Source organism: Aquarana catesbeiana, linkage group LG02, assembly GCF_042186555.1.
Source record: "Aquarana catesbeiana isolate 2022-GZ linkage group LG02, ASM4218655v1, whole genome shotgun sequence".
In the NCBI taxonomy this organism is placed as follows: domain Eukaryota; kingdom Metazoa; phylum Chordata; class Amphibia; order Anura; family Ranidae; genus Aquarana; species Aquarana catesbeiana.
In genome coordinates, this window is record NC_133325.1 from 306,899,270 (window position 1) to 306,924,045 (window position 24,776).

Sequence of the window (24,776 nt, forward strand, 5' to 3'; positions counted from 1 at the left end):
GTTGTAATGTAAAATAGCAACAATAAAACATACACATTAATATGACAATTTAGTTTTCAGCAAACAATAAAATCTTTTGATTTCTACAGCATATATCAATACTCTATAATAGCCCTCCACTCCTAACTGGTAAATAATGCAGCCTGTCTGAAAGCATTAGATGAACTGTGTAATAAATATTTATATGTAAAATAAAGGTTTCATACAATAATTATAAAAATGTTATAATCCATCATCTAAAAAAATTAAACTTAAAATTATAAATAAAATTGACCAAAATACATTAAAATGTTTTGTCTGCTGCCTGGTATATACACTATATTACCAAAAGTATTGGGACACCTGCCTTTACACGCACATGAACTTTAATGGCATCCCAAGTCTTAGTCCATAGGGTTCAATATTGAGTTAGCCCACCCTTTGCAGCTATAACATATTCAACTCTTCTGGGAACACTATCCACAAGGTTAGGAGTGTGTCTATAGGAATGTTTGACCACTCTTCCAGAAGCGCATTTGTGAGGTGATGTGGATAAGAAGGCCTGGCTCGCAGCCTGCGCTCTAATTCATCCCAAAGATGTTCTATCAGGTTGAGGTCAGGACTCTTCATGCATGAAACTTTGTGGGAACAGCTTGGGGATGGCCCCTTCCTGTTGCGGTCAGGACTCTGTGCAGGCCAGACAAGTTCCTCTACCCCAAACTCACTCATCCATGTCTTTATGGACCTTGCTTTGTGCACTGGTGCGCAGTCATGTTGGACCAGGAAGGGGCCATCCCCAAACTGTTCCCACAAAGTTGGGAGCATGCAATTGTCCAAAATGTCTTGGTATGCTGACGCCTTAAGAGTTTCTTTCACTGGAACTTAAGGGCTAAGCCCAACCCCTGAAAAGCAACCCCACATTATAATCATCCCTCCACCAAATGATTTGGACCCGTGCACAAAGCAAGGTCCATATAGACATGGATGAGCGAGTTTGGGGTGGAGGAACTTGACTGTCCTGACCTCAACCTGATAGAAAAGCTTTCGGTGAATTAGAGCGGAAACTGAGCGCCAGACCTTCTCGTCCAACATCAGTGCCCGGCCTCACAAATGCGCTTCTGAAAAAAAAGTTAAACATTCCAATAAACACACTCCTAAACCTTGTGGACAGCCTTCCCAGAAGAGTTGAAGCTGTTATAGCTGCAAAGGGTGGGCCAACTCAATATTGAACCCTATGGACTAAGACTGGGATGCCATTAAAGTTCATGTGCATGTAAAGGCAGGTGTCCCAAGTCTGCAAGTGAGCATTTACAAACATTTTTACACAGCAACAGGTTTTTCTATAGGTTTATCAGAGGTACCTGCCAGTTATGGCTTTCAAGGGAGTCTCAGGAGTGCCTATATATGTCAAGGCACATAACATAACCAAGCTGAGTCCAGGAAATTTTGAAAACCTTGAAATTAGTGGGTTGAAAGCCCCTCCAGGTGTAAGGTAGTATGGATATGTTCAAGTGGAATATGATGTAATGAATATTATTGAGTGCATGCGCATACTACATTCACATTTAGGAAATCAAGATAACTTATCCTTGTAGCATGTTTCAAATGCTAAAAGCATGTTTCAAAGGTAGCATTTAAGCACAAGGTAGCACAATTCAGTAAACTTCTTTCCACCATATTAAATCATTTTTTTCTGTGCCTGAATAACATCAGTGGATACTACTATATCTGTAGTTCCAACAAAACAGCACCCAGAATGTGAACCTTTTTCACCGGGCGCAAATTATACGTTAGGTACACAAACAAACATAAAAGTAGTAAAACAAGCACGAAATGCCATTTTTGAAGTAGACCTTTTAACTTAGAAGCATGGATAAGGTTGCCATTCCTGACCCTTTTTCTTTTTGGTAAATACAATATGCCTGACTCAATGTAATGAGTTTATTTATGATTTTAAGGGTTTATTTATGAGAAACATTTTTGTTTTTAAGCTTTATTTAAAATTAAATATTATTTATTTTTGAATCATGCAGGAGCAATGTCCGCTGATGCCAAAAAAATCATAACAATGTATGATTTTTGAAAACGCCGCATGTAAATGAGTAAATCGTTACTAGAATGGACAGCAGTAGATCTTACTGTATGTATAACAGTCGCTACATTATTAAATCTTTACCTGCCATAAATGTAAATAGGGGAATAGATCAGACTCAATTCTAAAATGTATAAGTTATATATTGACATTAAGTTTAAAGCGGAGGGCCACCCTGGAAAAAAAAATGCCACCAAAATTCCTAAAGAAATTAAAAAAAAACATTTGGAAAAAAAAATGTTTTATACTTTCCTATACACTTGTTGCTAGGCAGTCTTCCTAATCTGCCTCTTCCTATTCCGCAGCGTATTCTTCTCCTCGGTGAGCGGCCCCGTTGTCTTCTGGGAACTGTGTGTGTTCCCAGAAAACCACGGGGCCATTCACAGAGCGCCACTCACGCGTGCGCAGTAGGAAACTGGCAGTGAAGCCGTAAGGCTTCACTGCCTGTTTCCCTTACCTAGGATGGCGGTGCCGGGACCCGAGAGCCGAGGGACAGTTCGGCCTCAGGCGGCCGACATCGCGGGCACCCAGGACAGGTGAGTCTACTTATTTAAAGTCAGCAGCTTTTTTTAGCTGGCCGGAATCCCGCTTTAAATACAGACTTTTAGCATTATTAGAGAATACATCAGCTGTGTATGCCTGTTTTAGCATAATTTGCTGTTTATTTAATTTACCATTGATCTTAATTTCTGCACAGGGTGCTGCAAGCAATAGTGTTTTATTGTTAACACAACAGTATGTATGTCCTTAGATTAGGTGGCTGCATTAGTTCTCTTGCTTTTATTCCTTTTATTTTTCACCTGGTAATTCTGTTTTAGGGTGGCTACACTCACACACTCTACTATATCTATGGAGGAAGCCATGGTTGCCATCCAAGCTGGACTGCAAATATATCTGCTCTGTTCATCTCCATCAAATGAGATTTTAGTGGTTTACAGAGGAAAGATAACATTGTTTTTGCTTGCTAATGAACTTACAGGAACTGACGAGGATACTGCATTTTTGGCAAGATCAGCAGATATTTTCTGTACATGTTTAAATAGTAAATGAATACTTCCACCATATCTAAGGGCTGGCAAGCTGCAATATATTACATCTTTTTCTTTGGTTTAGTTATGCAAGTTTGCCCTTTCTCATTTTTGTACATATTTTACTATGCAAGAATAAGGTTTTAAATATGGCCAAGAAACCAATACACTCTGACTGCTTCATGCTGACTGTGATGGAGTGGATATTTGGCTGAAATGACTAACCTCTCATATTTAATACTTCAGCCAAAATGTTCTTCTGGGCTTTGGATAGAGGGTGTAACAGTTAGAACTTTACAGGAAGCAAGGGGTAGACTCGTGGATGTGTAGCAAAAAGCCCTGGCAGAAGTTCTAAATCATCCTTACTGTACTAGAAATGTTTTTATTGTGCCTATATTACTTTTATACTCCCATACAGGAAGTATGTATCAGCACATATTTTAACACTTAGAAATGTATTTTGCAAATCTAAATTTATTGTATACTGAAATGAGCATGCTTCTGCTCAGATGGAATAACTATAGTAATGCATTGATAGTGTGTGCCTCATCACATAATCTCCGGAGTTCACACTAATTCTTGAATAGTATCTTTTACAGAAACAATCAATAAAATGTTGAGATAGATATGAAATGCTAATTTACTCTGTATTGGTGTTCCGCACTGTCAGCACTACCTCCATTTTCAAGGTGATGGCAGAAAGAGAAGTATAAAAAAAAAAAAAAATCTACTATACATCGCTACATAAGTTATGTTAAGTAATTAGAATGTTCAGCTAATCTCAGTGTGGCCAGTCTCTGTGCTGATTTATTTAGACAGCCACGGTTCCTGGTCCGCTGATCATGTGACATGTGCTGTCAACAATCTCCCCCTTTCCCAATACTAGCTGTGCTGATCTGATCTGTCTAGAGATTCATGAAAAGTACAAATTTTAATCAATTTTTGTGGACGAAGCATAGTGAAGTTAATATAAAAATAAAGGCATTTTGCAAATTTAAAATGTTTACTTACTAAAAGAAATAAAGCAACTGGATGACAATGCTAAAATTTCAAACGGAAACCCAAGGGGAAAAAAAACGATTTGATCTAGTTATGCATTCAAACAAAATATAATTTAATTAATTTATTTTTTTTACATTTAACATTTAGCATTTTTACCTGGATTTTGATATCACCCTTTGGAATTCCTCTGTACTACAGCATTCAGACTGGGAAAGGAAGGGTCAGCATAGCCAAGCTAGACTGTACTGCTTTGCACAGTTCCAAAACTAACACTAAACATGCACACAGGAGGCAGAGGTTGACCTAATCTCTGTTTTCCTGTTTCTTTATTGTCCAATTAGTACAGTATGTTCAAGCAGGAGAGGTGACTTAAAATGCTGAATTTTAGCATCTTATAATTAGCCTTCAGATGGATGAGTGCCATTACCATGATTTCAGGAGAAAAATGGCACTGATCTGTGCTCATGGATAATGTTTGAAACTGTAAGAGCAAGTTAAGATATACACTATAGTACCAAAAGTATTGGTACACCTGCTTTTACACACACACACACAAACTTTAATGGCATCCCAGTCTTATGCCTCGTACACACGGTCGGATTTTCCGACGGAAAATATGCGATCGGAGTGTGTTGTCGGAAATTCAAAACAAAATCCGTTGTCGGAAATTCCAAACGTGTGTACACAAATCCGACGCACAAAGTGCCACGCATGCTCAGAATAAATTAAGAGACAAAAGCTATTAGCTACTACCCCGTTTATAGTCCCGACGTACGTGTTTTACGTCACCGCGTTTAGAACGTTCGGATTTCCCGACAACTTTGTGTGACCGTGTGTATGCCAGACAAGTTTGTGCCAACATCCGTCAGAAAAAATCCATGGATTTTGTTGTCCGAATGTCCGATCAATATCCGACCGTGTGTACAGGGCATTAGTCCATAGGGTTCAATGTTAAGTTGGCCTACCTTTTGCACAACAGCTTCAACTCTTCTAGGAAGGCTGTCCACAAAGTTTAGGAGTGTCTATGGGAATGTTTGACCATTCTTCCAGAAGCACATTTGTGAAGTCAGACACTAATGTGGAAGAGAAGGCTTGGCTTACAATCTCCGGTCAAATTCACTCCAAAGGTGTTCGATTGGGTTGTGGTCAGGACTCTGTGCAGGCAAGTCAAGTTCCTCCACCCCAAACTCGCTCATCCATGTCTTTATGGACCTTGCTTTGTTCACTGGCCCAAATCATTTGGTGGAGGGGGATTATGGTGTGGGGTTCTTTTTTAGGCATTGGGCATGGCCCCTTAGTTCTAGTGAAGGGTCCTCCTAAGGCATCAGCATACAAAGACATTTTGGACAATTTCATGCGTCCAACTTTGTGAGAACAGTTTGGGGATGGCCCCTTCCTGTTGAGGTCAGGACTCTATGCAGGCCAGTAAAGTTCCTGTACCCTAAACTCACTCATTCATGTCTTTAACGACCTTACTTTGTGCACTGGTGTGCAGTCATGTTGAAGCAGGAAGGGGCCCTCCCCAAACTGTTCCCACAAAGTTGGGTGTATGAAATTGTCCAAAATGTCTTTCTATGCTGGCGCCTTAAGAGTTTCCTTCACTGGAACTAAAGGGCTAAGCCCCACACCATAATCCCCCCTCCACCAAATGATTTGGACCAGTGCACAAAGCAAGATCCATAAAGACACGGATGAGCGAGTTTGGGGTGGAGGAACTTGACTGGCCATTAAAGTTCATGTGTGTGTAAAGGCAAGTGGGGGGTATCGCTGAGACCCTGAGTTACGATTTTCTTTTTTTGTCATTATTGACTGCCTCAATTACTCCCTTTAAATAACTTGACACATTTAAATTTCCCCAAATATGTTTAAAAAGGTTATTTTTAAATGCAGATATATGTTATACAAGCCAAAACAATGGCAATTAGGTGTATTATTCCGAGACATTTCAGCACTTTCTTTTCTTTTCTTTCTCTCTTTTTTTTTTTTTTTTGCTTGACAAGAAAACCATTCAATTCGTTTTGGGGGATTTTCTATTCCTTACATATTCCCTTCTATTGTTAATCACTTCCAGTGTGGATATAGATTTCACCAACAATGTATACAGTACATGAAACCCCTTCTCTTTTCTGTATTAAAATGTTACTTCTACTTATAAGAAAAATTAACTTTATGTGCAAATCTTGCATAAACTGAAATAAATTATTTTATACTAAGTCCTGTTTCTCTTTAAGGCTACAAGATAGTATAAAAAACTGGGGATGCAAAGCTGCTGTGTTTGGGTTTCTAGGTTACATAAGAGAACAAGAGAGATAGAGAGAGGATCACTATTGTATCATAATGACCTGAGGGAAAATAGGAACTTACAGTTTCCAGAGATAGCAATTAATCATCTGCTTCAATGGCTAGTTTGGGTTGGCAGTGCTAACCTTTTTTACAGCCATATACAGAGAGAAGTGATAGTTACAAACAAATTGTTATATAAAATGCGCTATTCTTTTAAATTGTGTTTGCTTTGAATTAATGTGGTGAGGCCCAAATTAGGCAACGACGTTACACTCCTATTTTGTATCCTTCATAGTAGTGTAATGCAAAATCTACAAAACTCACTTTCTGTTTTTGAGTGATTCTGTCTGTTTCCTTTTTATGGACCATTGTTGTAGCAGGTTTACTACAAGCAGTCTCACTCGTTTAACACTTTCAAGTGCAAAAGGTGAGAACAACAGCAGATGCTGTAGCACTGTGTATAGTACATTGCTGTAAAACATTAAAAAATTCCTGGCATGCTTGCATTGGGCACATTTTTTAAACATTATACATGTTTCAAATGATATATGGTTTAAAAAATGTATTAATAAAACACAATGCAATTGTTATTGTAATATCGGCATTGTGTTTGTGATTAATCACTTAGTACTTAGAAGCAAAATCTACTCATACTTTGCTCAAACTGGCCATATATAGACTAAGCCCATACTGGGCAGTTTAAGAATACCTCTGTAGAATCATACTTTTTGGAAAGAATTTTCACTACCTGACTACCTGCATGTGTCTGAACCTATTGCTTACAGGTAGACATCTTCCTGTCTATTAATAGCCTTTCCTCTAATTTAATTTGAGATGCAGATACTCACAGAGCTATTACCAAATCCCAATACTCAAACCTGATTCTTTCAGTTTGGATTTGCCAAGTTTCATTAAATCCCTTGCTTGAGATAGATAGATAGAAAAAACTTAAAATAGCCATAAAAAACATCAGTGCTCAAGTGGAAAAAGTGAAAAAAGAAAAGTCAATAAAGTCAATAAATTAAAAAAAATTCCAACCTAGTGTATATTTGTATAGGATTGAATGTATTTGAATGTGATGGAATTGGATCCACAGTCTTGCATTTCCCTCCAGATTGGGAAATCCTTGGAGACACTGAAAACTGAACAGAGAGTGCATCGGCATAGTATAAAATTCACAGTAAATACCGTCCCATCTTGTTGTTAAATGTAGATATCAAACTCCATGCCAAGATATTAGTGGATAGGTTGCTCCTGATACGTCCACACATCATTTGCTTGAACCAAGTAGACCTTTATCCAGTGGGCATCCTCTAAGAGCAGTCCTAGTTTCCTCCTATCCATAGCTGTAAAAAAGGCATTTGATAGGGCTACCTGGGAGATATATGCCCCTTAATCTATGACACTGAGGCCTATGAACCAAGATGCTATCCTGAATAGGCATGCTCTGTGCAAATCCCAAAGCCCTAGTTTGGGTTAATGGCCACCTATTTGATGCCTTCCCCATATAGAGGGGTGCTCTCTGTTGCCATTGATTTTTGTCACCCTGGAACTTTTTCCGCACATGATTCAACAGGACCCCAACATCCATGGTATCTGACCCCCTAACAAGGAATTTAAAGTGTCTGCACATGCAGATGACCTCCTTTTTTCCCTGTCCCATTCCTTGACCTCCCTACCTAACTTACTATAAGTCCAGGATGAATTTGAGGCTATAGCGGATTTTAAAATCAAACATTCTAAATTGTTTGCACTTAATATTACTTTACCCATGGACCTCGTCTCACAATGTAAGCTTAATTTCCCCTTCCAATGGTCCCCGAGATGCATCAAATATCTGGGCATTCACCTCCCATCCGCTCAGACCTCTACCCCTTTCATTTATCCAGACTTTCCATGACTATAGGGACAGATTTACATTCCTGGAATAGGGCTTAATTGTCTTGGTTTTGGTTGCGTGGTCATCTTAAAAATGAATGTCCTCCCCTGTCTGCTGTACCTTTTCCAGACAATCGCAATCCTCTTGCCTCGCCAATTCTTTTCCACCTTCCATCAAAGGTTTAGAGCTTTTCTATGGCAATACAAACACTTGAGAATTAAACATGCCACTCTCATGCTTCCAAAGCTGGCCAGCGGTATCGGTCTCCCGGATGTTCAAAAATACTACTGGGCCTATCACCTCTCTCATGTGGTAAATTGGTTGGTGCATATTACCTTAAAGGACTCAGGTGCTTTTTAATCTGCACTCCTGTTTGAGTATAGCCTTGACTGAGAAAACCTGACATACCATGAATCGTGGAATCTCATTATTTGCTTAAAGCCGCTTTCTATCTTTACAAGACGCTATGTCTTCAATATTCCATTCTTGAAATTCAGCGTCCTTTTTGCGCACCTGGGTTGACCAATCTGCTCCCAGCTCGTGAGTTTTTTGTTTAGGGTTCTATCCGATCTAATCAATCCCTCCAAACACTGCATCAATCAGTGCCACCCCCCTTGTGGATCTATTTCCAAAAAATACATTTTCTCAACAACCTGGGCAGTCATATACACTACCTTAGATGCCCCACGAAGTTTGAACAACTTTGCCACACTGCCTCCCCACAAAAACACCTCATGTTAAAGATCTACACCAGATGGATCTCCCTGCCAGATAAGCGCTGGTGTTGTGACTCTGACAGAGGCACGTTACTCCATATATAGTGGTCGTGTCCTTGGATACTCACTTTTCGTACTCAAATGTATTTCTTGATGGGAAAAATAACAGACTGAGACCTTCCTTTTGACCCAGCCATCTTCTTGCTGCACCACACAGATTTGTCCCCCACCAAGTATATATGCTCCCTCACCATATACTTACTGAATGCTGACAAAACAGTCATTCCTGGATTTTGGAAATCCACCAAAACCAGGTCCTTAACTGATTTCACCACGTTGAACAGGTTAGCAAGATGGAGGAGTTAGTGCACATTAGCAGGGAAACAGTGTCCTCATACACTTCCACATGGACAAGATGGTTCCTATTTGAAGACTCCATCCTCTATAAGCAACATATACCCCCCCCCCCCCCCCAGCTAATGCCTTGATTAGTCATCTGGTATGGTCCTCTTCTAGTAGTTAGGGACTGACCGTCTGATTGTGTGGATATGGATCCACTGGGAAATCCCAGGAGATCCCCCCACTCAAGACCCCAACCCCCCTTCATATTCCATGCACTGGAACTTATGAATTTCCAATGGCCCACTATACCCTACACTGTGGATGCCTTATGAGAATGACCTTTATTATCTCATATAGCTGATTAAGTTTTGTATCTTTGTTTTCTTTGACTCACATTGTTACTATACTTCCGTGACCAACTATACATGAAGTGGTGGTTTGAATTGTAATATTGAATTATTGTGATGCATATGCATATGTCTCTGAGCTTTGTTACAAAGTTTGTTGTTTTATACTGTTGCTTTTTTCCCAATAAAACTTTATAGGAAAATAAATCACAATAGATTTAATCCCAAATCTCCAGCTTCCAAACACACACAACTAATATGGGTGCTGCCTTAGTGGTATAGAAATGACAGAGCTCTGATAAAGATTGTTCATCCGTGAAACACATAAGCCATTCTATATCACTAAGACAGCACCTGTGTTGGTTGCAAGGTTTCAAAAGTCAGAGATTTCTATCTTTTGGTCTGAGGGACTTCGGATATTATGGATTCTAAGAGTTATGCATCTGTATTGAGTACTTTTGTGAGTACAGGACATTTTTTTGAACAACATTTATTGAGGATTTTACACTATGCCAGTATACTTTCTGTTTATTTTTTAGTGACTCAAATTAGCCAGTTGGGGTATTACTTAAACTCTAAACTTTTTATGCTAATCAATGGCTAACATGGAAAACACTCTACTACTGCAAAGCAGACTCATAGATATTAGTGGTGCACATTGTATTGTTTTCTTCTGGAAAACATCTTAACTAAGAAAAAGAACTGTAATATTTCCTTGTGAATGCATATTGCCAGAAACTGTAATGAAGTAGCATATGCAGACATTTATCATATTGCTAAATGCTATTAACTTAAAAAAACTATTTTGGAGTTGCTGTAACAGGCATATAGCCACAAATGCAAAAAAAATGAATTCAAAGTCTTTTCTGAATTCTAAAGCGGTTGTAAAGGTGAGAGGTTTTCTTTACCTTAAAGTGGTTGTTAACCCACTATATGCAATTCACTCTATGCTCTCTGTTTAATAATGTAATCTGCCCCAGTGTCTGTGCCTTATAAAAATAATGTATTTATATACCTGATTTCAGAGCGCTGCTTGGCGCTCAGGTAACTGGCCAGCTCTCTCCTCGCTCGGCCTGACAGCTGCAGTGGGTGGGGCAGAGAATCCCCTGCTGATGTCAGTCAGGATGGGGAAATGGAGAGGAGGAGAGAGCCAGCTGGTCACATGAGCGCCGAGCAGCGCTCTGAAATCAGGTATATAGCTGCATTATTTTTATAAGGCAGAGACAAAGGGGCAGATTACATTAATAAACAGAGAGGATTGTGTGAAAAAAGGAATGTAGTTTTAGCAGCAGGAGGGGAGGGGGCGGGCACGAACAGGGAGTTGACAGGCAGGGTTGGAGGGGGGAGAGGACGGAGGAGAGGACAGAGGAGGACATGAGACACAGCGGATAAAGGAGACACGTAAACTCACCACTGTGTCAGGGCACAGCAGCCATTATAAACTACAGTCAGTTTACAAAGGGGAGGGCAGAACCAGGCAGGATCAGCCAGGTATTTCAGGTGGTACGGGGGGGAAATTGCACAGCACTGGCACTGTGCTGTGTAATATGCTTTAAAGGAACAGGATCCATTTTTTTGGGGTAACAAACACTTTATTGTATACCCTTGGCACCTTCTGTGATCAGTTTCCCCCAGCCCCTTGAGGATGGGGCCAAACCGCACTGTCTGTGTCAATAGACAATGACAGCCTGGATCGGGATCAAGCCCACATGAGTGCCCACATAGCAAGTGGTTTGCTATGAAGGCACTCAGAAGGGAAGAGGAGCCAGGAGTGCCAGTGGGGGACCCAAAAGAAGAGGTTTGGGGCTGCTCTGTGTAAAACCATTTACAATCACTTTACAATAAAACCTTCACTTTGAATACATATTTAAGACTGCGATGTTAGTGCATCGTTTCAGTTACCAATGATCATCATCTTATTTTATTTCATTTTTTCTGTTACAGGCTCATATCCTAGACTCTCTCTGAGCTTCAAGTTAAAAAGAAATATTGGATATTTTATTCTTCAGACCTACATGCCATCTATATTGATTACAATATTATCCTGGGTATCATTTTGGATCAACTACGATGCATCAGCAGCAAGAGTTGCACTAGGTATGAAATTTGTTTGTCCATGTGCTTTTTAACTGAGAGTGAATCCTAGGAGAAAGTTGCATGTGATATTTTATCTAACACTCATAAAAGGTAATATTAGAAGGTATTTCAAATAGGCATTAACATTATACTAGTGTGCAAGAAAAGTAAACAATAGGCATTAGTTGATGGTTTTCAAAACTTGTTATTAGAATTGTGTGATAATCAGGATTTTCATTATGTATCTTTTACAATAACAGTCACGCTCTTGAAGCCTCTTACACACTATCGGATTTTCCGACGGGAAATGTGTGATGACAGGCTGTTGGCGGAAAATCAGACCATTTGTATGCTCTATCAGACAATTGTTGTTGGATTTTCCGCGAACAAATGTTGGATGGCAGATTTTAACATTTTCTGCGGATGTTTGTTGTCGGATTTTCCAGAGCGTGTGTACACAAGTCCATCGGACAAAAGTCCAAAGTACAAACACGCATGTTCGGAAGCAAGGACGAGTCAGAAGCGGTCAGTCTTGTAAACTAGCGTTCGTAATGGAGAATTAACATTCGTGACGTGGCAAATTATGAAATCTCGAAATGCAGCGCGCATTCTCTTCTTCTTTAATGGGATAATAATGAAGCTGCTTTGCTGGTGATACTGATGGAGACTTTTTTTTTCTAGTGATATCAAGAATAATATTATTATGCTTTTTTTGGGGCAAGTTACCATAGCACCATTATCCCGTAGTTTTTAAGATCAAAGGTACAACTATGTTGGTGTCCCTTGTCAGTTTTACATTGTATTTTTTAAAGCGGGGGTCCACCTATCTATCGTTTTTTTTTTTTTTTAGTTCATTCACAAACTTTTCTTCTCAGCATTACATACTCACATATTGTGTGTAATATGTCCACCTGTCTCAGATTTCGTCGGAAAGAATAACTTATATTATTCACTGCAGGCGGTTTCCATCTTCATTGTGGGCATTTGAAGCCCACAAGCATTTATTTCCTGGATGTGGTGAATGCTGTTCTCCCAGCATTCACCGCTCATTCCCGCACATGCTCAGTGGCATCCTAGGAAGCCTGAGACTAGCTCCCAGGAGTCTGGGAGAGGCTAGAAACACACCTACTCCCACAGGAGGAGAACCAGGAAGTGCAAAGAAGAATAGAAAAATAAAAGGTAATTACGGCGATTTAAATTTTTTTAAACGGCATGTCAGCATCTAGGCAAGGAAGAGAATACATATAGATATTGTTCAAAATTTGGGTGGAACCCCGCTTTAAATGTAAATGCCTACTCTCAAACTGTCATTTGAAGTAAAACACATAGCCAAGTATTATTCTCCACAATTTTTTTATTGTGCATTAAAAAAAGAAAACAAATAAAATTAGACATGTTATCTGCCAATAGAACTTAACCAAAATGTGCATTATATGCATCCAAAAATATAGAAAATATACAAATCAAATCATTATTATTCAACCAAAAAATAAAATAAAAGCCTCATGCATGTGTCCTGCTTCTTAATATAGGGGGTCAGCAATGCCATGAGTTGGTGAAAGCAGGGGCCTGTCATCCGGAGATAATTCCAAAAATCATCTGGATTATTCTCCTGGAGCTCCCACAGCAAAGGCATATGACATAATTGGTCACGATTAATAAAGCAACCAATTTTTGGTCCAATAAATCCTCCTCCTCCTGTTCCTGGACTGGACTTGGGTCAAAGCAATAACCCCAAGGCCAATAATAAATAACACATTATCTCCTCCGATTCCGCAACATGGCTGGTTGACGAACGGCTGTTCAGAAACACTGAAAAGCAGAAATGAAAGCGCAAACTGAAAAGCGCAAACTGAAAAGCGCAAACTGAAAAGCGCAAATCAACACTCACCAAACTTCTACTAACATGAAATTAACAGAAGGAGCCCAAAGGGTGGCGCTAAAGAGCTGAAAAACCATGCAGTATGTCACTACGTTCACGTTTGTTGTCTGACAATTCCTTGCCGTTTGTATGCAGGACAAAATCCAGGCACACGCCTTCAGACAAAAGTCCAATGTTTTGTCTGCGGAAAATCCGATCGTGTGTACGAGGCTTTAGAGGAGAAGGTCTTTGCAAGGGAAGAGATTTCCAGCCTGTACATTACTGTAACTTTAGAATAACAGCCAAGGTGTCTGATATCGTCGCATACATTCAAACTTACTGTATGTAGTACATGTACTGTATAGTAGTGCATACATACTGAAGGAAGGGTCTTTAAAAAAAAATGTTCTTTTGCTGCCAGGTTAATGTCATTATCATAAAATTAATAAAGGCCAGCTCAACAGTTGCATGCTGTCCACACTGCTCCAGCTACAATAACTACTTAATGATTGTGTTTGTCATGTATCCCTGTGCCCTGAATTATTCACTGTTATGAATGGAAGTTTAGAAATTGCTTTCTGATTGTCTGTTGTATTATAAGAGGGGCAAATATATGGTCCTGTAGCAAAAAGATATGGTCCTGCAGCATTAAATATGCCCTCCTTTATTCCAGTCGTATCCAATTTTTGTACCTCTGATAATAGCCCCCTTTACCATTTTCACAAGTTATTATTTGTGGTCATTGAAAAAGACCTTAACCTTTTCTTCTTAAAACTGGGTTTAGTAGAAAAGCACCACCTGACAAAACTCTCTTTTAATATGTGATTACTAAATTGGACTGTCTAATAAATCAAACCTCTTTACATCAGTGATCACTAGAAATGTCCTTTAACATTTGAGATCAGTCTGGTTACAAAAATGAAAATGTTCCTGATACATTGATAATCACAGGAAAAGTGTCCCCTTGACATCAGTAGTCACATGAAAAAATGTTCCTTTACGGTAGCAATCAGTGAAAAACCACTTGCCTTTGGTGGTCATTGTCTGTGACCCCTCTAGATAAGTAGTCAGTGGAAAGGCCTCCTTTACATCAGTGATCAGTATAAATGTCCCCTAAACATTAGTGGTCAGTAAACTGTAAATTCCCACTTCACATTTCCAGTCTGTAAGAAGCATCCCCATATGATGATGATCAATGCATTGGAGGTGACATTCAAAAATGCTACAGCTCTATAAAAAAAAGTACTGAAGGTGAAGCTTATTGCACATTTGCTGCACTTCTCTCACAGACAAGTCATTTTTTAAATGGATATTTGTTTTCAATGTGTATATATAATAATATTTTGTGCAAAATATCATGCTGATAACAAACTGATAATGGTGGAGGTTTATTATGTATGTAAATATATTTTTTCTGTTATAAATTGAAAGAATTTCTCAGCAGCTTTTAACTCATGCATTTTATAGTAGGTGCATTTTATTTCCAATGCTAACAGCATTAAAATCAGTGGCAGTAATAACAAAGTTAATGAGAAGGATTACTTCTGCAAGGGACATATACATAGTTATATGACTTCTTTTTACTGTAAATATATCATTATGCTTATTATTAAGCTATACAAATCAGTTTTAGTGAGAATGCCTTTAATTGGACACACCACCAACTGTTCATAAATGAATCTATTTTTGAGCAGACATCTAGTTATTATCCAACTTTTCCAAGCTATTATAATGATTTATGTGGAATTTGCCATGTCACTGCCAACATTTCATTTTGCTCACTGATATATTTAATTGTATATAGTAAAAAAAGTAATTTCCAGCAAACCAAGATATATAAAACAATTCTAATGTATGCGGTATTCAGTTTCCCACACTCTTGTTGGGCTGCTCAATCAGAATAAAATTATTTCTGTATCTGGTAGATTAATTGCAATGTGCAGTGCAACAAAACAAAGAAAATATTGTAGTGGATTTTATGTACTGTAAATCTGCTATGAGAATTTTACAATAAATATATAGTAAATGCTCCAACATTAACCAAAAATGCTGTAAAACTGAATAGCAACAATTTACACTGAGCAAAATTATAAATGCACCACTTTTGTGTTTGCCCCTATTTATCATGAGCTGAACTTAACCACTAGACATCCGCGCTATGGCCGAATGACGGCCACAGCGCGGACCTGCATTCCCGGGAGGCCGTCATATGATGGCCTCCCCTGTGCACGCTCCCTGCGCGCGCCCTGCCGGGCGCACTGTGATCACTGAGTCACTGAGACTCGGCTGATCACCGATCCGAGTAAGGGGCCGGTCCCGGCCCCTTACCATGTGATCAGCTGTCAGCCAATGACAGCTGATCACATGATGTAAACAAAAGATCGGTAATCTTTTTTTTTTTACTCACGCTGACAGCGCGAGTAGAAAAAAAAGCCGATCACCGACTCAGATGTCCGGGACATCGGCCCCGAAGTGGAAGAGGCACATCTGCCTCATCAGTGCCACCTAAAAGTGCCACCTAACACTGCCCACAGTGCCACCTAACAGTGCCCACAAGTGCCACCTATCAATGCCAACAAGTGCCACCTATCATTGCCCACAAGTGCCACCTATCAATGCCCACCTGTAGTGCCAATCAGTGCCACCTGCCAGTGCTGCCCATCACTGCCACCCATCAGTGCCCATCACTGCCACCCATCAGTGCCCATCACTGCCGCCTATCAGTGCCCATCACTGCCGCCTCATCAGCGTACATCAATGAAGGAGAAAAATTACCCGTTTTAAATTTTTTATAACAAAATATAAAAAAATAATTTTTTTTTTTTTTTTAAATTCAGGTTTTTTTAACAAAAAGTAAAAACCGCAGAGGTGATCAAATACCACCAAAAGAAAGCTCTATTTGTGGTGAAAAAATGATAAAAATTTCATTTGGGTACAGTGTTGTATGACCGCGCAATTGTCATTCAAAGTGCGTCAGCGCTGAAAATTGGTCTGGATAGGAGGGGGGTTTAAGTGCCCTGTAAGCAAGTGGTTAAAGATCTATGACTTTTTCTATGTACACAAAAGGCCTATTTCTCTCAAATATTGTTCAAATCTGTCTAATCTGTGTTAGTGAGCACTTCTCCTTTGCCGAGATAATCCATCCACCTCACAGGTGTGGCATATCAAGATGCTGATTAGACAGCATGGTTATTGCACAGATGTGCCTTAGGCTGGCCACAATAAAAGGTCACTCTAAAATGTGCAGTTTTACTGTATTGGGGGGTTCGTGGGTGAGTTGAAAATCCATCATTATCTGGTGTGACCATCATTTGCCTCACGCAGTGCAGCACATCTCCTTCGCATAGGGTTGATCAGGTTGTTGATTGTGGCCTGTGGAATGTTGGTCCAGTCCTCTTCAATGACTGTGCGAAGTTGCTGGATATTGACAGGAACTGGAACACGCTGTCGTATACGCCGATCCAGAACATCCCAAACATGCTCAATGGGTGACATGTCCGGTGAGTATGCTGGCCATGCAAGAACTGGGATGTTTTCAGCTTCCGGGAATTGTGTACAGATCCTTGCAACACAGGGCCGTGCATTACCATGCTGCAACATGAGGTGATGGTCGTGGATGAATGGAACAACAATGGGCCTCAGAATCCCGCCACGGTTTCTCTGTACATTCAAAATGCCATCAATAAAATGCACCTGTGTACATTGTCTATAGCATACGCCTGCCCATACCAGAACCCCACCGCCACCATGTGCCACTCGAGCCACAAAGTTGACATCAGCAAACCGCTCACCCACATGATCTGCCCTGTACAGTAAAAACTGGGATTCATCCGTGAAGAGAACACCTCTCCAAAGTGCCAGACGCCATCGAATGTGAGCATTTGCCCATTCAAGTTGGTTATGACAACGAACTGCAGTCAAGTCGAGATCCTGGTGAGGATGACGAGCATGCAGATGAGCTTCCCTGAGACAGTTTCTGACAGCTTGTGCAGAAATTCTTTGGTTATGCAAACCGATTGTTGCAGCAGCTGTCCGGGTTACTGGTCTCAGACGATCTTGGAGGTGAAGATGCTGGATGTGGAGGTCCTGGGCTGATGTGGTTACACGTGGTCTGCGATTGTGAGGCCGGTTGGATGTACTGCCAAATTCTCTGAAGCACCTTTGAAGATGGCTTATGGTAGAGAAATTAACATTCAATGCAAGGACAACAGCTCTGGTGGACATTCCTGCAGTCAGCATGCCAATTGCACGCTCCCTCAAAACTTGTGACATCTGTGGCATTGTGCTTTTTTTATTGTGGCCAGCCTAAGGCACACCTGTGCAATAATCATGCTGTTTAATCAGCGTCTTCATATGCTACACCTGTGAGGTGGATGGATTATCTCGGCAAAGGAGAAGTGCTCACTAACACAGATTTAGACAGATTTGTGAACAATATTTGAGAGAAATAGGCCTTTTGTGTTCATAGAAAAAGTCGTAGATCTTTGAGTTCAGCTCATGATAAATAGGGGCAAACACAAAAGTGTTGCGTTTATAATTTTGCTCAGTGTAATTTAGTTAACTGTATTAGATTTTTTGCTTCCAAAAATGTTTTTTGAAAGGCCATATGTTAATATTGGTGTAAATATTGACATATTTGAATAACATTTGAAAGTAGACATGGCCAAACACAAGGGGATCTCTTATTAGAAAATACAAAACTCAATTCTTATAACAGTCATCAAAAAATTTAAGTTTTAGCCCTGGCATAAAATGTTTTTCTGAAAGTTAAGGGACATATCATTATAAAGCAATGGATGTGTCATTCATCACACATTCACTGCAGGTAAATCAATCACAGGGTGCGGGTGCGTGGCCCAAAATGCACATGCTCTGCATTTGGGGCCATGCATCCGCATCTGCACAGCTGTCAAATAGGGACCATGACCCATAGTCTTGAATAGGAATGCCTGCACGCGGATGCACAGAACCTGTGCATCTGGCATGGGTGAAGACAGCCCAGTGGGCAGAAGACAGCACAGTGGGTGATCAGTACACCCATGTGAATAAGGCCTAAAACAAGTGAATCATAAAGATAACCCTGTAGCGAATATTTAGTGAATGTCACATTCACTGCTTTTTAAATATACCCCTAATTTTCTAAGTAGAAGTTCAGATTCTTTTCTACACAATGAAAATAAATACAATCATCCAATTCCTTTCTTCTAAATAATGTTCTGGATTTTTTAATTCAATTAAAAAAAAAAAGTTTTTTAAGAATCACCTAAGAGTATATTTAAAGCTATGACATTCACCAAACATTCACTGCATACAATAGGTTTATCTTACAATAGGTTTATCTTCCTATTGTATGTAGTGATTTATTCATCTGTGGTGAATGTTGGTGATTGTCACATTAACTTCCTTATAAATACCTACTAGTATTTGGATGGCTTTACTATAATTATAAAGCTTGGCACTTGGAGCACACTGAAAACTGACATACTGAAGGTTTGTGTGCTTTATTAAAGAAGACCAGCTGCTGCTAACTACATACACCAAACAACACAAAGAAACAGATAATAAGCTGATGTGTTGAAACAAGTGTAGTTAATTTACTAAAACTGGAGAGTGCAAAATTGGGTGCAGTTGTGCATGGTAGCCAATCAGCTTCTAACTTCAGTTTGTTCAATTAAGCTTTAACAAAAAACCTGGAAGCTTATAGGTTTCTATGCAGAGCTGCACCAGATTTTGCACTCTCCAGTTTTAGTAAATCAACCTCAAATGTTATTTAGAAAATAATTAGCTATTTTTATCATCCGTTTTTAAAAACAGAAACTGATTTGTTCATGAAAGTCCAGGCAGTTTGCTGACTGTATTACTCTAAAATGTGCCCTACAGAGTGGGTGATATGGCAATCTACAAAATAAAATAAGGGCCAATGACAGCTAGAGTAAAGTGGAGTAAATGCATGTCAGGTTTCTTTCTTCTGATTAGGCACTTAATTGGTTGCCCTGGGTAGCAGGTTCACTTTTGTGTACTCCTCACTCCAGTTTCTGTTAGTGAGTGTTTTTGCCTCTATTTGCATAAACTGGAGCAAAAGTGGAGCAGTTGGCTAACAATCAGGTAGGTTGCTTCCATGGAAACTTTATTCAATTTGGTGCTCTGGCAGCTGCTTTACTAATCTTTTATCTATTGTTTGTGTATCAGCCCCATTTTTTAAAATCACATATTGAAAACATGTAAAATGTATAAATAAAACCCATTGCCTATCACTTACATTTTAACAGCAAAGTACTTGCAAAACCACCATGAAATCGCCTGTCAAAAAACATTATTGTCTTTAATTATTAATAGCGCGATACAAAGAATACCAGACATCCAAAAACAAATAAAATGATTTCTGTGTTGTGGAATCCAAACAATGTTACCAATTGACATTTAATTTACTATTTCATCATCTTTGTGAGTATTTTGATATTAATATTTTATGAAATCTTTATGACTTGGTACCTGTGCCTGACTATATAGCTATAGATCCACTGTTACAACCAGGTATTTTGCATCAATAGTGCATAATCAATATGTCAGCTAATATTAATAATAATACTTTTCTTGTGAATTTAGGAATTACTACTGTCCTGACTATGACAACCATCAATACTCATCTACGGGAGACATTGCCTAAGATCCCATATGTGAAAGCTATTGACATGTATTTGATGGGATGCTTTGTATTTGTGTTCTTGGCCTTACTGGAATATGCCTTTGTTAACTATATCTTCTTTGGAAGAGGACCCCAAATGCAAAAGAGGCTAGCAGAGAAAACAGCCAAGGCAAATAATGATCGCTCCAAGTTTGAAAGCAATAGGGTATGTTATATTTTGTTATATACTCAAGTGTTTGTTTTTCTTTTTGTCATTCAAAATAAAATAAATCAAAGATGTCATGGGAATAATGAAGGAATGTGACTGCCCCAGATCTTCAGTGGCCCCCTAAAAAAATTAAAAGTCAGTACCTTCAATTACTGTAGCTGCTGACTTTTAAAACAAAGCTGTGCTAAACTTTGTAAACGGTCCTGCAGCTTTCTGGGACATGTCCCAGAAAGCTGCGGGCAAGGGGAAGGGGTCAAACTTCCATTCAGATTGCCTAGGCAATCCGAGCAGAAGGAGCAGGTACCTATAAAAACAAGGTACCTACTCGCCAAAGGTGTTAGAGGAGGAGGAGAGGAGGTGGAAAAGCAGAACTTCCCATTGTGAGTGAAGTTCCACTTTAGATACTCTAGGTACAATTGCCACGACTGTGTTTCTACAGGGCAGAATTTCCCAGAATGCATTACAGGGCCATTATGTCTAAAGCAAACAAATATATTCAATAGATGAAAGCGCTACAAAAAATTACACCTACATAGGTAAAAGTATCCACACATTTTGTATTTATATAGCTTTGTGGTGCAACCTATTGCAGCTGCTATATTTATGGTAATAATACTCAAAAAATTTCCACAATCTCCTTTAAACTTATAAATAAAAGTGAGTGTAACAAAACATCACCTAATTCTTGTACTCATTCTATAAGTCCAAATTTATAATCATAAGCAATATTTGAAACTATGTACATTTCAATGCACAATGCTCCAAGAACACCAGACCTCCAGAAGTTCCAACTCCTAACTGAAAATTTTTTATCTCTATATTAATAAGAGATCAAATGCCCTTTAACAAGTGAACTGAATCCCTCTGGATTCACTGCACCTCTCCACATTAAATCTCCTCCACTCACGTAGAAGTACGACAATGGATAGAATGCACCACTCTCCTCAGAGATAAAAGGGAGAAACAAAGCAAAATGCCATGGAGTAATATTGCTAAATATTTATTCCTAATAAAATAAATTATTTATTAGGGATAAAAAGGTACTCACAAACATCTCAGCATGAAAAGCACAAAACGCCCCAATGTTGTACACCGGCAGGTGTGATGACATTACAGGACACAAGCCCCCCCCCCCCCCCCCCCATGTGTTTGTTGACAATAAGATGTCTTCAAAAGACAGGAGAGATATAGGCAGAGATATAGACAGGTGTTATATTTTTGGGTAACTTCAAAATGTCCTCCCTGTGAAATAGAAAGGAAGGCTACTTTAAGCTACCATGTCACCAGGGGGAAACAATTAAACAAGAAGCCCCTGTAAAGGAATAAAGCTCACTTCTCACTTCTGGTGTGTTAAAACTTTTACTTTCTTGAAGGACAGAATGCCCAGAGCTCTTCAAAAAAGCAAAGTTTTGTTTACAGACGTCTGCTGGTTTAACTTTTACTGCCTGATGTCTGAGTTACATTAAGGCAAAATATTGAAGAAATAGAGTGTATTTTGTAAGTGTTTCATGTATGAGCAATTTAATTCTATAAGAGGTATCACTTAAAATGGATCTTCACCCTCAAAAGAAAAGTCCCTCCTCTCCACCCCTCCTCCTACCCAGATCACTTACTTTTTTTTGTTAGTTTTTTAAATGTATTTAACTTTTTCAATTAAAAAGTTTGTTTGGAAGAGATGCTGCTCTATGTAACAGTATTACTAGACTGCTCTAGTCTCTGATGCACTATTAAAAGATCACTTTTCATAAAGGTGGCATTATCAACGTGTGGATCTATAATAGCAGTTCAATTGTCATCATCCATACCCACTGTGGCTGTCAATTCCTGATCCATCTCTGACAAATAGTAGCTTCTACATATATACAGTAAAGAAAGAAGGATACGTTCAAGAATCAGTTATAAGGGCCACAGCTTTGGACCTTGGTTCTGGCTGACAACCTGGCCATGGTTGTAGCTTATGTAAATGAGTTAATGCAATCATAGTACTGCTGTAACCTGGTCTCTGATTGGCTTAAATTGACCGGAACAGCTTAATACAGGGAAAAAAAATGTGTGGGATTAATATGTTTCTTATATTGCTTACATTGGTGGTGTGTTAAAGTTTTCAAGATATTGACTGAGACGATAGTGTGAAAATAATTTGAGCAGCCCAGATCCTTGGAAATAATAATGTTCACAGGAAAATTCAAACGTATACATTTTGCAGCAGTAAACAGAATTAACACTTGAGTAGAATTTCAATTTCATCAACAAGGCAATGCTTTTATGCACTTTGCCATATGATGCTAGTTCCATCATTTAATAATAATATTGTTGGAACATTTATTTAATCAGTTCCAGTCTGATAGGAAAGAGAAATAACATATACTTTATGCCTGGCTTACTCAGGTCTGACACTTTTGTCAGCATTGTAAACTCAGCAGATAAGCCCAGGAACTAAATTCCACACTCATTGAACAGGAGTAGGCTAGGAAAATAGGTATGCCTTCCTGTCTGATCATATTGTGTCCCACCTAATCCTGAACTGTAACAAAGGTTAATTATCAAAATAATAAAAAAAGAAATTATGTAAAACATTGACAAGATCATGTATACGTTGTATCAGAAACATATAAAGTCTCTCCATTTGTGTGTATATATATCTCACAAAAGTGAGTACACCCTCACATTTTTGTAAATATTTTATTCTATCTTTTCATGTGACAACACTGAAGAAATTACACTTTGCTACAATATAAATTAGTGAGTGTACAGCTTGTATAACGGTGTACATTTGCTGTCCCCTCAAAATAACTCAACACACAGCCATTAATGTCTAAACCTCTGGCAACAAAAGTGAGTACACCCCTAAGTGAAAATGTCCAAATTGGGCCCAATTAGCCATTTTCCCTCCTCAGTGTCATCTGACTCGTTAGTGTTACAAGGTCTCAGGTGTGAATGGGAAGCAGGTGTGCTAAATCTAGTAATAAAATATTTACAAAAATGTGAGGGGTGTACTCACTTTTGGGAGATACTGTAAATAAATTACTATCTTTCCACATCATTGAAATACATTGGTTGTTTTTTTAGTCCAGCACCCTATCATCTTAAAGGGAATGTCATCTTCCTCCTTACTGGGTCAAGGCTGAGAACAATGTCTGGAATATCTGGAATAGATATGAGCTCAATATGTGGTCAAAACCTACATTTAGAGCATTCAGCATAGCTAAATGTGACAGCTTCCGGCTGTCAATAGTTGCCAAGGAAGCAAGCAGTGCTTGCATGTGCAATGTCCTTACCAAACACTAACATTACCCAGACTATTCACCTATGTGGCCTGAAATCCCAAGCTATATAAGCAAGTTGGCAAGAATCAAAGGGGGTTACATCATTGCCTGTAAATGATCACATAGCCATATTTGGGCAATAATATTGTATTTACATTGCAATGATGTCGCCACTATCCCTGTCCCTTTGCTTATATAGCTAATGACAGCTTGGGGAACCATGTGTAGCATTGAGGTCGGTAATACTGTATATGACGGGTCACTGCTTTTTTATTTTTCAGCGAGTCGGAGGGCGGCGGGCATCATGGTCAGATTAATGGTCTGGTATGTTTTTTTTTAGGCTGGATCTCACACTCTTTTTTTTTTTTTTGCATAGAGATTACTTTTAAAATCCATACCAGGTCAAGGTCTAATATGAATTTCCTGGGGGGCTTAACCTCCATGGCGGTATGATTATTTCTGATTTTTGATGCTCAAAGCGGTACAATGTTTTGCATGGAAATTTGGCGTTTTATATTGTAGGCCTGTAATTCTTAGGAATAACTCACTTAAATCTCTCTAAACAAGAGTCTAGTAGACAGCCCGGGTATGATAAAGTTTGAAACACAAAATCATAAATTATAATATAATAAATAACTATAAATAATTATAAGAAATAATAATATAATAATAATAAAAATTATTCAATAATGTAATCAAATCAAAAACACTGAAATTTGCTCAGTTGCGGAATTGTCGCTGTCATTACTTTCAGTGTTTGATGATGGATCTCTCCACAAATCACTATCGCTCAATTCTGCAAGTGATTCTAATTTATTATTGATGTTTTCTAGCTGGTCTAAAATCGCTTTTGATGTAAAGGGACACTTTTTGGTTGCTATGGCCAATCTCCAGTTTCCAGACAGAAAGAACAGTATTTATAATATAAAACTGCATGCAGGACATTGGACAAACCACTAGGGACAAACGGGATGTGAAATTATTTGATACAGTAATGCAATCTGTAAGATTAAAATGTACTGTATGTGTAATGTGTTTTTTGCTTTTTGAA

At 38.9% G+C, this 24,776-nt stretch overlaps 1 protein-coding gene across 2 annotated transcripts in view; it reads left to right on the top strand.

Moving 5' to 3' along the window:
• The window catches only part of GABRB3 (gamma-aminobutyric acid type A receptor subunit beta3), a 682,386-nt gene that overhangs the window by 647,626 nt on the left and 9,984 nt on the right, over positions 1 to 24,776 (top strand). For both annotated transcript variants that reach the window (XM_073614636.1, XM_073614637.1), the window contains 2 exons: positions 11,613 to 11,765; positions 20,212 to 20,456. In XM_073614636.1, coding sequence (XP_073470737.1) covers positions 11,613 to 11,765; positions 20,212 to 20,456 — 398 coding nt within the window. The remainder of the gene's footprint in view (positions 1 to 11,612; positions 11,766 to 20,211; positions 20,457 to 24,776) is intronic.